Source organism: Amphimedon queenslandica, unplaced genomic scaffold (genome assembly GCF_000090795.2).
Source record: "Amphimedon queenslandica unplaced genomic scaffold, v1.1 AMPQUscaffold_4297_Cont23722, whole genome shotgun sequence".
Lineage (NCBI taxonomy): Eukaryota > Metazoa > Porifera > Demospongiae > Haplosclerida > Niphatidae > Amphimedon > Amphimedon queenslandica.
The window spans coordinates 1-1,509 of NW_003555389.1; the positions used below are offsets into that span (position 1 = coordinate 1).

At 38.5% G+C, this 1,509-nt stretch overlaps 1 protein-coding gene across 1 annotated transcript; it reads right to left on the reverse strand.

The window, feature by feature from the left end:
• Window positions 1-3: 3 nt before the first annotated feature.
• Window positions 4-1,503, reverse strand: LOC100632392 (CUB and sushi domain-containing protein 1-like; the record flags this gene model as incomplete). The annotated part of the gene is made up of 2 exons (XM_003391915.3): window positions 1,288-1,503; window positions 4-1,235 (listed from the first exon to the last, which is right to left on the reverse strand). Coding segments are annotated over exons 1-2 (1,314 nt in total), but the record flags the coding sequence as incomplete, so codon positions are not given.
• Between the last annotated feature and the right edge of the window lie 6 nt (window positions 1,504-1,509).

Consider the following 1,509-nt stretch of genomic DNA (forward strand, 5'->3'; position numbering starts at 1 on the left):
ACATTTAACAATATCACAGGAAGGTACTGATTCATTCCATGTACCATCAGCTAAACAAGTGAGAGAGACAGCTCCAGTTAAACTATACCCAACAGAACAATTGTAAGTTACTACTGAATTGTATGTAAAAGCTCCTCCTTGAAGCATCCCATTAGTAGGTTCACCTGGATCATCACAATTAACAATATCACATGAAGGAACTGATGCATTCCATGAACCATTGGATAGACAAGTGAGAAAGGGAGCTCCTGTTATAGTATATCCAGTATCACATGAATACAATACTGTAGAATTGAAAGTAAAAACTGTTCCATTTCTAGTTCCATTAGTAGGAGTACCAGGATCACCACAACTAACTGGATTACAGGTAGGTGCTGTATCATTCCATGAGCCTCCAGCTAAACAAAGGAGAGAATTTGAGCCAGTTAATGTATAGCCAGTATCACAAGTAAACGAAACTGCAGAATCAATAGAAAAAGTTTCACTCTGGCGTTGTCCATTCTCAGGTACTCCAGGATCAGAACAACCAGCTAAACATGAAGGAACTGATCCATTCCATGAACCATTGGAGAGACAAATGAGAGAGACTGATCCAGATAAGGAGTATCCAGAATTACACTGGAAGGAGACAACTGAGTTATAAGTATATACATTGCTGCTTTTGCTTCCATCATCAGGTGTACCAGGATCACCACAATTAACTGGAGGACAGGAAGGTGCTGGTGCACTCCACAGGCCAGTAGCATTACAAGTAATAGAGGCAGCTCCTGTTAAATTGTATCCAGTTTTGCAACTGTAAGAAACTGTTGAATTGTAAAAGAAATTCACTCCAGTCCTTGCTCCATTGGTGGGTGTACCAGGATTAGTGCAATTAATTAATGCACAGTTTGGTAATGTATTGTTCCAATTACTATTAGCTGTACATTCAATAGATGAGTCACCTGATAGTTGATATCCTTCATTACAATGATACTGTACTGTAGACTGATAAGTGAATACATTATCATTAGTATATCCATTAGCTGGTTCACCAGGATTACTACAGTTTACTAATGAACAAGATGGAGTTGGTAAAGACCATGATCCATTCAGTAGGCATGATATAATATCATTCCCATTAATATTATATCCAGTATTGCAGTTGTATCGGACTCTAGCTCCATACTGTGTGTCACCATCCAATTGAGTTTTCATTGCATTACTAACAGTAGGTGGAGTACCACAGTCAACTTCATCTGAAATAAAAGATGAGTTTTATTACTATAGTAACACATGTCATTGACTTACTGATATCAGCTTCAGCATGTATCACATAACTAGGTTGGTTACTTCCAGTACAAGTAAGCATTGAAGTGCTAGCTGATCCCATTGTAACACAAGCACCAATAGGTACATCATTGATATCAGTTTCACCTGGTTTGTCTCCAATGACTGGTAATGGTCTAAAATTTTGCAGGTACACCCCTATAACACTTCCCTTACGGACACCAACCACTGGACTGATTGAAA